Source organism: Atheta coriaria, unplaced genomic scaffold (genome assembly GCF_025399875.1).
Source record: "Atheta coriaria isolate IRGN ID8LTWV9N9 unplaced genomic scaffold, Caltech_Dcor_3.1 hic_scaffold_1_pilon, whole genome shotgun sequence".
NCBI lineage: Eukaryota > Metazoa > Arthropoda > Insecta > Coleoptera > Staphylinidae > Dalotia > Dalotia coriaria.
The window spans coordinates 6,055,715-6,066,889 of NW_027045443.1; the positions used below are offsets into that span (position 1 = coordinate 6,055,715).

At 41.7% G+C, this 11,175-nt stretch overlaps 1 protein-coding gene across 3 annotated transcripts in view; it reads left to right on the forward strand.

Moving 5' to 3' along the window:
* wake (wide awake) overlaps nucleotides 1–11,175 on the forward strand; it is a 39,089-nt gene that overhangs the window by 781 nt on the left and 27,133 nt on the right. Inside the window, exon 2 of one of the 3 annotated variants that reach the window (XM_065312776.1) lies at nucleotides 869–1,062. In XM_065312776.1, coding sequence (XP_065168848.1) covers nucleotides 944–1,062 — 119 coding nt within the window. In that variant the 5' untranslated portion in view covers nucleotides 869–943. Of the gene's footprint in view, nucleotides 1–471; nucleotides 1,063–11,175 lie in introns of those variants that run through there. The other 2 variants (XM_065312700.1, XM_065312857.1) reach the window with 2 other exon arrangements.

The window sequence follows — 11,175 nt, forward strand, 5'->3', positions numbered from 1 at the left end:
TACGTGTGTGGATGGGTGTGTGCGCTTGCTTACATTTGCCATGGCGCGCCGCCTCGAGCCGTGCGGTATTTTCTAGACGAGAACTAAAGCCGCGCCGCCCCCTAGCGCGGAGGAACGTCCCAAAAGAAAACGAATTTTCGTCGAGATGCTAATTGAAAACATGCTAGATACTATAGCTGGTTCGAGAAAAAAAAAACGCCAAGAGTTTTGTCCAAGCAAAAGAAAACAAAAACATCGTTACTTTTTGTAAATACAATTTTTGTATTTATTTTAGCGCAAATGTGTATACTTTACCTGCCGGTTTATATAATATTCAATCAAATTTCGCCGGCCGATGGCAGGACAAATTCAAAAACTTCCTACCTCGAGTTTTTGTTGTGCGAAGGAGCCAATGCGAGTTCTTAACAAGCGTCAAACTCGTCGTTTGCCCGTCTGAAGGCGGCGCATTTCAGCCTTTGCGTTCGCGGCATCAGCGGCATGCGTGCGGCAGCATTGTTGGCGCGGCGCGCTTATCCTGTAGGAGCCGCGCGGGCGGAAGCAGAGGAAATACGCTCCCGACGCTCCGACGGCGCGGCACAATCGACGACATAAATTAACGCCTTACAGCGCCCGACTTGCACGCGCTCGCTACCCAGGAACCCAGCGAAAATTGAAACACATTAGGCTTGCAGACAATTAACGTCTGAAAACAGATCGAATTCTTTTACTAAGCGCCTGCAATTGCTCTTGTGTTCGTTTTCTATTAAGATCAAACCCGCATTTCAAGATTTTGAAGTTGGCCGCATTTTGAAGATTCATATTAAAATAGTATTGCCAAAAGAATAAATTATATTAAATCAGAACAAAATTCATAAAAACCCTAATGCAGTTGTTAACATGCCCTTCTCTGGCCTACAACATAGTGAATATGGTATGAGCGGGCAACGCAAAGTTTGATGTGGCAATGGAAGAGAAGAAACAATACAGCACGCTGACGATCGACAGGGCGGCATTTTTATTGTTGCGCGTCAAGAAGGCATTTAAGAAGAAAAAGTTGCAACGCAAAGAACGCGAGCAGCGGAAGTAAGTAATAATTGTTATTTTCATAATTCCTTTCTCTGATTGATGCTGTGAAATTCTTTTTTTATTTGTGCAAATGCACCATGGCACCATTATAGCTATTATAACACTTTTCAATTCCAAGTGTTCGCATTAAACGGCTTTACGTCTTCATCCCAAACAAATCACAATATAATTGTGTAGATTTCAAAGTTTATTAATTAATCCACTTTTAAAAAAAAGTTAGAATGGAAAATTGGTTTACATGTATCTTTAGTTTTCTTTTGGTGTTCATAACGTATATTGTGTGGATCATCACGAGAAGCAACTGGAAAATTCATAAAATGAAATGTTTTCCAAATATCATATATAAAATTAGAAGTATAATAACATATGAAGTATATACAGTATGTGCAGAGGATTCACAATCTATGATTGTTTGAGATGATCCTATACTGCCGGCGAGAGAAAAGACTGGAATCTGTGATGAATTATCCACATATGGTATGCTGTTATTGAGAGCTGATAATGAAGTGTTATCGGCCGATCCGATAAACACTCTTATCGATGCTATTATAATGCCGAATAATCTCAGACTATGCGCGTTAACGCCAGTAGAACGTTCGAGGAGTAAATTATTTAAAATACAGTGAAAATGTCTGAGAGTGGAAATTGTGTTATAAATATATTGCTCGGCTGCTGTTACTTTTGCTGCTGTTGTTATTGTTGTTGTAAAGGTAGTCAAGTAACATCAGAAATACGTACTGAACCAGCAACTCCTAGGCAGCCCCCATTAAGACTTCATACACCGCTGATGCCGATTATAACAACACCACCTTCACCGGTTAACGATACGGCACCATCAGCCCCGCAATGTGACGAGGTCGACGATATAGTATCAATCCATCGTTTTGAAGGACTTAATCCAGCTTATTTAAGTGGCTTTGGAAGCAGTGAACAGACTACAACACATCAATCGACGGTGACAATGCAGGAATCCCCAATTTGGGAATCTGTCAATACAATTGGAACTGCAATTGTGAGAAATTGTCACCAGTTGACTATCAGCGGAGATGGACTGGACAAGTCATCGTGTGAACAATTGGAGAGTGAACTTGCGGCATGTTTAAAGGATATTAGACTCATCAATGGTCCAACAGTAAATGATCACAATATTCCACAACACGCCATTTTGCAATTAGAAACTTGCCTTCAATTATTGAAAGAATTTCGAGAAGCGGCTGTAGCGAAGGATGCATTGAATGTGCGCTGTGTTCAGCTGATACAACGGATCGAAAATGGCGCTGGCGAGTTGCATGCGATCGAGGAAGAGTTTCGAGTCATTCTACAGATGTTCGAGGAGAGGAGACCGACTGGAATTTAATGTGGATGGCAATTATTTGTAGGTATTAGACGCCAATAAATTACCAGTGAGTTGTTGTTTATTTTTTCGCCGCAAACATATGTACATACTTGATGATTTAAAATAACAAACATGAAAACGCTATAAAATTAATACTACCATACCTGTGTGATCGGGTGAGTATTCGCCCACGCCGCAAACCACTCAAATTATTTATTTAGATCTGAAACACATTTATATTCGTACACACACACACACACATGCCATAGGGCGCATTGCGGAGGTCAAACATTCAGCTGCACACTTGGAGCGCGGTACGTACGAAATGTTATGGATTGATACGCGCACGGTACGCGCCACCCTCGAGAGACAAACGTAAAAGTAAAAATGTGTTGGCGCCGAAGTTCGGTAAGTGGGTACGGGTAAAAATAATGCGCCCCAAAGCTCACCGCGAGGTCAGATCAGATGGATTTGTGAACATCGACTAACGAAATTGAAATTTTGATTTTCGACCGATCGACATTGATGGTCTTAACCCAAAAAAGCTCAAAGGATCGCTTTAATTTTCGCCATGTTTATATTGCCGCCAATAATATTTAAAACAATAAATATGTGATATGTGATTCACCTTTCTGATATTAGATATTTAGACCGCGCGATAAGGCAGGAGGAGACAAATGTAAAAAGCACAAAGTATGAAACGCATCAAAATTATACAATTGCTGCGATTATTTTTTACGAACGCACTTAAGTGCTGGTTGATAAGCGTAGCGAGTAATAACATGTTTTTAATTAAAACCATGCGTCAGTCAATTTGTTCCTATAACGTATCAAGTATCGAACGGACGCATTTCAACCCCCAAATCGCATATCGCGACCAGAAACGCATGTTTGCAAACTGCGTTGTTGGCGGCAATGTAAAATCAGTGTTACGGTGTCGAAAGCGCGCCCGTTTGGAGTGAAGATCATAATGAAGGATGAATATTCATGATGCAGATTCCAGCCTCGTGCATGTGCCACGCACGCTGAATGTCCACATTCGCTCTCCTCCGATAATGTATTCGGTTGACGTTGTGATTTTGCGCCCGTCCACGCTCGTTTCACGCGCGGCCCTTTTTTTTTGTTATTTTCTTGGGCGGCATCGACGCGATGTCACCGCTCGTCCGTGCTGATCAATTTACAACGCAAGCTAATAGAACCCTCGTGGTATCATGCCCTTACTGACCAAAAATCATGTACCAATGTGCCGCAAGATGCATTGATTTTGCATTAACCACGGCGGGTGCGTCTTCACGCGGTGGTTGCAAAATAAACTCGATGCGGCGTATTGATGCATGTAAAGAGCTCACCATTCATCATTTGCTTCGCGTCCGAATGCTTCATTTGGCGGGTGACTGTTGAGACTCGGGGCCGCGACCTCCCTAAATCGATACGCATTTGAACTGGCCACTGTTGAATTGCGGGCCGTAGCAGGACTAATCGTAAAACTTTCGATTGTTCGAAACACACGCGCGACTCGGACTCACTGATCAAAATACTTCTCATTAGGATAAGCGGAATCAATACACTAACACAATATATACGTGACTATTTTTAGTCCTAACGATTTCCATCTATACATACCTACACTGACGCGTTTGTAGGTATATACAGAAGATGTCAATTCGGTAACTATTCTACAAATGAAGAAATAAACGTTCATCGTGTAACTCGCACGTGAAGCACTTGAAATGTAGCGCACAGTGGCGGATTACGGCCTAGGCGCACTAGGCGCGCGCCTAGGGCCCCGGCTGCCTGGGGGGCCCCGGCTGCCTGAGGGGCCCTTGGCACTTATATGTCCCATATAGACATAGTAATTCCACAAATACTTCATCAGTTGGTTTTGACCTCAGCCTTTATGAATAGCGTATCGGTTTTCACTTGGCGCCCAAAACGGCATTTCACACGTGTCCGCAAAGCAACCGTCACGGATATATAGCTGACTTAAAACTTTTTATCTCAAACTGTTTAAAATAAAATTTGGATGTTTTCTGCCACGAATTTTTGTGACCTTTTCTTGAATATTGCGTTAGAAAGTTGTAGCTATAATGCGAGTAGTATTTTGCCAATTTTTTTAAATTTCGAACATCTGTGGAGGAGATGAGTTGAGGAATATTCCATAGAGGTTGTAAAATAGCGGGTAACTCTCTTTTTTGGAATATTAATTAATTCGTCTTTCTATCATTTTTTACATCTGCGGAACACGTTGTACCAACGTTTATCCTCCTACAATTTTTATCTAGATTTTTGGGGTGGTAGTTGGATTAAAAAAAAACAGACTTCAAAAGAGTTCGATCAATTTGAGACGGCACTGTTAACAATTTTCTGGAACAAACTCCTACAGAGAATCGAAATTACCAGCAAATACTTACAGGAACCAAAGACAAATATTCTTAATAGTGTTAGTTTATTAAAATCATTAAACGAATTTATAACAGTGGTCAGAAATAATTTCGAAACTGTTGAAGAGGAGGCTAAATCCCTAACAGCTCATCATTCTTATAAAGAGATGAGACAAAGAAAACGCAAATATCCATATGATGAAACGAACAAAAATGATACAGCATTTTTGTCAGGAAATTTTTATATTGTATGTGATGTATTAACATCAGAAATTACTCGAAGGGGCGATGTCTATATCAATGTTCTTAACGATTTTAAAATTTTCTTTGATTTAAAATTAAGCCGTGTTGAGACTAATAATTGTGTAGAGCGTTTATTGTCTAAGTATGAAAAGATATTGAGCCAGAATATTTCACTGATGAGTTAACTAATTTTCTAAAATATATACAAGAAGAAAATATTAGAGATCCACATGAAATGTATGCAACATTAAGTAATGGTCTAAAATCAACTTTTCCAAATATACACACAATACTGCAAATTTTTTTGACCTTGCCCGTTTCTAATGCAAGTGGAGAAAGGACATTTTCAGTTTTAAAACGAGTCAAAAACTATCTGCGCAATAGTCTTTCACAAGAGCACTTAAATGACTTCGCATTAATGTTCATAGAAAATGATATTTTTAAAAAACTAGAGTACGACAAAATTATTGAAATCTTTGCCCAAGAGAAGGCTAGAAAAGTAAATTAGTAATTTGTATTTAAATACGATTACCGTTTTTGAGCACACGTACGATGAACTCGAGAACCAAGATAGCATTGAAAACGATAATCCCATCGCGGATAGTATGGCAGAAAATTTTACCTGTGATATTTCGATCGGTCCTGAAAACAATTAACGCACAACACCTGGTCCATCGCGAAGAGCGAATCGGAAGATAATCCATTAAATTTTGGAATAGTGCGTGTGGATTAGGCCTACTGGGGATACCACGATAAAACGCGCCACGTACTCTACCTCATGGTGGTGTGGAAATGAGTTTTTGGCACAAACGAATGTTGAAGTAGACTTTGCGGCGCCCGTACGCTAAAACTATTAATTTTACTGGGCTAATAACCGTTTTTGAAAATTTTCGGATTTAGGGGCCCCAAACTTGATTTGCGCCTAGGGCCCCACTGAAGCATAATCCGCCACTGGTAGCGCACGTTCCATTTCGAGGGGAATTACGTTTCGGTCTGTCAATGGTAATGCTAACACTCGGCAAAGTGCCACGTCCCGAACTAAACCTCCTTGGCTGGAAAATGTAATTTTTTGTGCGCTTCTGAAAGGATGTGTACGCCATGTGTATGTGTATGTAGAATGTGTGCGCAACGTGCGTGCAGCGTGTCAACCCAGCGTCGCGTCCAATTGTGCGCTGGGTGGAAAACTGGTCCGGGTAGCGTCGTCAGGACTAGCACCAGATCGCCAAATCAGTCATTAGATATTTAGTGTCGCTAAGCGAAGCAGGCCACTGTCCTTGTTGTCTGCGCTTGGTTTTCGCGTGTTTCTTCTGCGTCCAACTTTGAAGGCCGTTTGCGTCGTCCCTCGTCATTCCTTGCGAAGTGAGGGGCGTCGCAAGCCGGTCTTTGAAATGTCGGATGACTTTTATGCGCTTACTTTTGCTCGTTATACGCTTGACAATATTGAACCAGCTATTCGAAACTGGATGCTTCAAATTGAGGATAACTTTTATAGCATATTACACTGCATTATACCAGGGAAAGACAAGTTTGTAACTTAAAGTAACTCAGTAAGTATTTATAGTGTATCTACTGGACGCCCAGTAGTTCTGAGTGGTGACTTTGTAAGAATTTATTTATTTAAGTTCTTTTGGTATTGTATTGGATTAAAAAATCAGGAAGGACTTAAATATTTACTACATAATAAAATTGGATGCATTCCAAATATCAATCAGCCTAACCTAACCTAACTTAATCTAACTTAACCTAACCTAACCTAACATAACCTAACATAACATAACATAACCTAACCTAATCAAATAATTTCTACTGATTATAAAAATTATCAGTTGGGAATTTGGTTCGTGATGACAGTCACGTGAAATCAGAAAGCAGTTCTTGAGATTCTTAAGATTCGATGAAAGTGCCATCGAATGGGATCGATGATAGAAGTTTGGGGTACCGATAATCATTGACCTATTGTTTGCAGCTTCGTCAACTTTTCGATCGTTTTGCATTGCGCACGGGGAACCGGCGTGCTTCGCATCGCGCCGCCGACAGAACAATGCAGTTCCGCTCCGCAGGATTCCGGGCATACATCCTGCGCCACAATGCGGGGCGCAAAACGACTTTCTTACTCGCGTTCCGTATTTCAAGTTCAATTGAATTGCATGCCAACAATGAGTGTGTCTGCAGCGCGCAAATACCACGCCAATCTGAACCGCGCTAGACAAAAACTAGTCCAATTCCAAAATTTGGGAGCGCAAAAAGTAAGGATTCGTCACATGGTTTCCGTTAACTTCCTTCCTTTGTGAAAATGCAAAAATTTAAACATTTTGTGATTTAATTGTGTGCCATGCGGAGTGAATTGGCATGAAGAAAACTCAAGAACTAAGAACAACAACAAAAACAACAACAACAAAGAATAAATATTACTTGAAATTTCATTATTCATGCCTGCTTTACTTGAAACATCACTAGAAAATATCATAAATGTCATTTAACTTTACGATTCTCTGAATCTTATTCAGACTACTCAAGTCAAATTAATACCAAGTATAGTCATGCATGCTCTGATATGAATTACGAAGGTAAATACCTGAACAATATTCCTGGATCAACATTATATTTATAACAACGATCTTAAATAAATATCCGCCGGCCAGAAATTGAAAACATTAATCATTGTTTGTGCCTGTCGCTTGGCTTTTATTGCGCGGCACTCGTGTGTGACTTATCGATATGATTCCTCAATCATAATTGTCGCCGGTTTGGTTGCCACAACGAAGTAAAGTAACAAAAATCTACGGCGGGGCAAAACGAAAAAGGTCAAGGTCGACGCGCAACGATTCGCTCTCTTGCTGCCGACGCCGCCGTGCACAAGTTATTGCGCTACGGAATCGGGCGCAGGTTATACGGATGAACAACAAGCGGTGGGCATAAATAAGGCGAACTGGGGAAACGAATAGAATGTACAAAATGCGTCCTCCCGGGCGGATGTTTATTGCGAGCGCTGTGCTGCACTGGCTGCTGCTTTGATGGCGCACCTAGCGACTCAACGAACGATACTATTTCGTTTTTCCAGTAGGTACCCAGACTTTTCATCACTTCCACGTGCGCTCGGGTATAGGGGACGTATCGCAGCGACGAAATTCCAAATTGTACGGCTTTACACAAACACCAACTTCTTTACGCAAGAATTGTAAACCTGGCACAAAAAAAGTAGGTGAGTACCACTAGCGGAATTGGGAAATGGGGTTAAAGTGCAGTCATAGTCCCGCACCGCACATAAGTTGTGTGTTATAAGCACGCACAAACGACGTAAAAGGTTGATAGTACTGGCGGTGTTGAATCGTACCAGTCGTCCCTCGATTATCATAATGCGGCAACATTTACAATCACCTCCAGGATTTGGAACTGGTGACAATACACGACGCTTGCGCGGCGGCGAAAATATATGCAAAAATTTAATCGCCTAAACAGAGGTACGAGAAGTCGTATCAATAATTAAAGCGTTTTCTGTGTCGCGAAGCCACTGTTTGACTTCCATTCGACATTCGCCGACGTGGGACGCCCGAGGGGCGCAAACAGCGCGCGGAGGACAGAGGACAACTTGCAGGTTGACTTTTACGAGGATTTACGAGTATTATTTCGTGTGGGATTATACGTGCGACGCTCGACGGCGGGACGACGCCGATAGTCGGGTCGGGCACGCCGAATTCGCAAATAAAACTTTTTCCACCATCCTACGTGCCGGAGCAGGAACTTTGTTCGGCTTCCGATCAGGGTGGTCGCATTGCCACCGCGGGCCACACAATGTCTCGCCGCGTGGCGGCCCTAACTTTGCATGGGAGTGGAGTGGCGCAAGTCCATGTTGATCTACATCGGGAAGTTTATTTTCCTTTTATATATTGTATGATATATATTAGGTAGGTATGTATTTGCGGAACACACACTCTTTATGTTCTTTTTTCCGCGTATGTTCACTTTGTTTTCGCTCTCATGCCCGCATCAGGTCGAAATCTCAACGCGCAAACAATTTCGCAAAACGCACATCCTCGACCAAAAACAGATGAATTTGATTACGAAATAATGTAATAACGATAATCTTATTATCTGCGTCGTGTACGCGCAATCACGATTTACGTTTTTTCGACAACTACGATTTTTGATCACAGAAAATTGCTGCCATCTAACTCTAACTAAATCTACGTAAAAATAATTTCTGATAGAACTAACAATTAGGCATGAAGAATAGGTAAGAAGAGGATTATTTATAGTGACTACTTTTGGATGAACTCAAAGGGGACGTTTTACAATTGTACTTAACTCAAAATTGAAGATTGACTTAATGTGAGAATTATTGCTTTGGGCATGTACCTAAAATAATTCTTTGCTGTTGAACCTATTTATCGGCACTTCTTTTGAGAAAAGCATTCAGTTACTAACAATCATCGACGGTTACTAACTGGACTCAAAATTGTGTTGAACTAGCTCTTTGAGAAATGTGAAAGAAACATTTTAAGTTTAAAGTTCAAAGAGTTAACATCCTCTTCGCACAATCCGTACTTTGATGGACACTACAAAGCACTGTTTTTTCTACATCAACGTTTACGTAGCGTTGCATATTAAAAATTGCTACAAAAATAACTTATACGAATATTAGCAAAAATTGATTACGCCAGTGTTCAAACTCTTATAAACAAAAGGTATTGTCTGCTACTTAAAAAGTATGTTGAGTACCTACATATTAAAAACGGTTGCAAACGGTTATTGTACGATTATATAACTATAGACGTTCCACACAATTTCATATAAAGTTCGTCTAGCTTTTAGCACTCAGTTTTGTCCAATTATGGATCATACTGCATGATGCATCGAGATTAGTGCGTACAGATTCGGCGAAACAAATGCAAAAGGTGTGAGGTGTGGGCGGCAGGCAGGTCGAACGCAGATGCCCCTGAAATAGACGTGTGCGCCGCTTCGGCGAAGTTGGGAAAGTTAAATTTTCGATATGTCCGAACTAATTATTTGATAGATGAGGCCGTCCGTCATAATTTCCGTGGAGTGGAGAGCATAATCGATACAACGTGCGAGCCTACGCGCCGTCGACATACAGGATGACAGCGTCTGCGACCGACCGACGTAAGAAATCCACTTTCCGGAATATCCGTCAATTCCAACCGGGTGACGGATTTGAACTTAAACTTATTCTCGGCCCTTCATACACCGCCGTCATAAACAATTCAAGCCGCTGTCGCGCGGTAAACTTCAATATGCAGTTTATTGGTTTTCAGAGGAAAACTACGCGCGTGGTATTTTCTTCGTAGACGTTCGTGTGTCAAGTAAAGTTCAGTGCTCGCTCGGCGATACGCAACACGAGAGCGTTTAATTAAATTATGATGGTGAGCAAATGACGGGCGAGCACATAAAAGAAAGCAACGTTTTTAGAATAGCATGTTTCGAGCATCCATTAGTTAATTACGTTCGATAATAGTTCATCCTGCACTTTGCGTCTGCACAGTGTGCAATTCTAAAATTTAACCCCTTAATTCGATCCGCACTGGCGGCTGACGCGGCTAACGAGCAGATGTTGATTGTGTTGATTTCCCTGTATGATACACTTTTGGCAGCGGCGGCGGCGGCGGCTCAAAATCATAGCCCGAACATGTTGTGGTATGCGCCTGTTGTTGTTCGCAACATGTACGCAGGAGAGTCCATTAATATCAGCGCTATTGTAGCTTGGACAAACAATAATTTTCAGGCAAACTTCGCCCACCCGAACACGGGATGCAAATACGTGCGTTTCGCTAGAATGTAAAGTAACAAATATCAATAGAGCGCCATCGAAAGCCGTGCATGACTAATTGGTGAAGCAGTCAATTGCTATTAGTATTATGTTCGGACTATGCGCTCTTGCGGATCGTCCGCGTATGGCATACAATTCGAATATAATTAGTAAATGGAGCGCGGATGCGCAGCCCCGTACATCGATACTTAGAGAATGCCGTGCGGAGGACGCGGTGGCGGCGCGGCTAGCATTCGGTATGTGCAAACGTCGGATGATATAATTATAGCGGCAAACTTATTACAGGACGCTGAATCGAACCCGGTCACAAATGTCGGGCGCGCACGGCGGGCGATGCCTTTCCGCCGCCCCTAATTCTGACACAT